Source organism: Bison bison, unplaced genomic scaffold (assembly GCF_000754665.1).
Source record: "Bison bison bison isolate TAMUID 2011002044 unplaced genomic scaffold, Bison_UMD1.0 scf7180017864228, whole genome shotgun sequence".
NCBI lineage: Eukaryota > Metazoa > Chordata > Mammalia > Artiodactyla > Bovidae > Bison > Bison bison.
In genome coordinates, this window is record NW_011494800.1 from 6,135,522 (window position 1) to 6,137,188 (window position 1,667).

A 1,667-nucleotide genomic window follows, 5' to 3' on the forward strand; every position below is an offset into this window, starting at 1 on the left:
GCCTTCGGACTACCTGGAGACAGGGACGGCCATCGCACTCGGACCTCCTCCGTGGACCCCGTCGGGGTGCTCCGAGCCATGGATGGCGTGGAGCTGGCCGGGCAGATCCTTTACACCTGGCTGACCCTGGTGCTTGGCCTCATACTCCTGCCTTCGGCCTTTGGGGTGTCTTTGGGCATCTCTGAGATCTACATGAAGATCCTGGTGAAAACTTTAGAGGTGAGTCCGTGGAGGGATGCTGCTCCCCCTCCTCGGAGGGCTTTGGAGGGGGGAAACCCGGGGCGATGGGGAACAAGGTTAGAGCTGAGAGCCGAGGAGACGCCAGGAGACCAGGAGGAAGGTCAGTGGTCTGGAAGGAGGTGCGTTTTAGTTTATCCTCGGCCGTATCCCGGCTTCTCCCGCAGAGTTGGAGGGATCCTCAGACCACTGGACCACCTGGTTGCTGTGGTTGGAGGTAGAAAGACCCCACTCCCTGTTATTATGATGATGCTTTTTACTCATCTCAATAACAACGCGACCGCCTTTTCTATCACCGGTATTTCTTTACGTTCTTTAAGCGAGACAGCCGCCACCTCATTCTCCTTAGTTTTTATAACCTCAGGTTTCAGAGGTCCTTCTGTGGACTAAGGTTTCCCGTCCAGAAAGGCATCAAGTTTATGCCCAAGATAAGAATGGATGGTAGAAAGAAATCTGATTATATTTTAGGAGTCATGGAAATTTAATCTAACCAATGGCACTTGACACGTCATTGAAAATCTGTGTTTTTTTTGACTTCAGCTCTCCCTATCTTCCTGTTTCCAAATTTTGCAAAGAAAGGTGTTAGATGGGAGAGGCCCTAATGGAACAACTGTAACTTGCCCTTCATACAGGGTTTTATTAAGTCACTGAGGGTTCCCTGTGGACTCTCATCAGATGTAGGGAGAGCAAATGTTATCCCCCCTTTATAGATAAGGACACTGAAACTCTGAGAAGTTCAGTGGTTTGCTTGAATCAAGCAGTGAAGACAGGAGTCTAACTGAAGTGAGGGCCTGTAGCCTAAAGGTTAATAGTGCAGACTCTGGTTACAGATTTGCTTTGACTTGGTACCAAAATCCCAGCTCTGCTTCTCAACAGCGGACTCACCTACTTCTTATGCTTCATGTTCCTTGTCTATAAAATAGTAGTAATAATAAGAACTACTTCCATAGGGTTGTCAAGTGAGTTGAGTGAGTTAAAATATGTCAAGCACTTCAGATTGGTATCTGGACATGTTAGATGCTTTGTAATGTTTGCTGCTATTAAAAGAATAATATTATTGGGACTTGCCTGGTGGTCCAGTGATTAAGACTACACACTTCCACTGCAGAAGACACAGGTTCTATCCCTGAGGATCTTACATGCCTTGTTTCTCTAGCTGCTACAGAAGCTTCTAATGTGCCTACGTGCCTCCTCAGTGGTGTCCAACTCTTTGTGATCCCATGGACTGTAGCCTGCCAGGCTCCTCTGTCCGTGTGGTTTCCCAGGCAAGAATACTGAGTGGGTTGCCATTTCTTCCTCCAGGGGATCTTCCCTACCTAGGGATCAAACCCGAGTCTTCTGTGTCTCCTGCATTGGCAGGTGGATTCTTTACAGTACCTTCTTACACGGGTTCTCATTTTTCTGCCCTTATTCTCTGCCTGGGGCTTGGC

At 48.2% G+C, this 1,667-nt stretch overlaps 1 protein-coding gene across 1 annotated transcript in view; it reads left to right on the plus strand.

Annotated features, from left to right (window-relative positions):
* Nucleotides 1-6: 6 nt before the first annotated feature.
* The window catches only part of AGPAT9 (1-acylglycerol-3-phosphate O-acyltransferase 9), a 71,668-nt gene continuing 70,007 nt past the window's right edge, over nucleotides 7-1,667 (plus strand). The window contains exon 1 of the mRNA XM_010845962.1: nucleotides 7-219. Coding sequence (XP_010844264.1) covers nucleotides 79-219 — 141 coding nt within the window. The 5' untranslated portion in view covers nucleotides 7-78. The remainder of the gene's footprint in view (nucleotides 220-1,667) is intronic.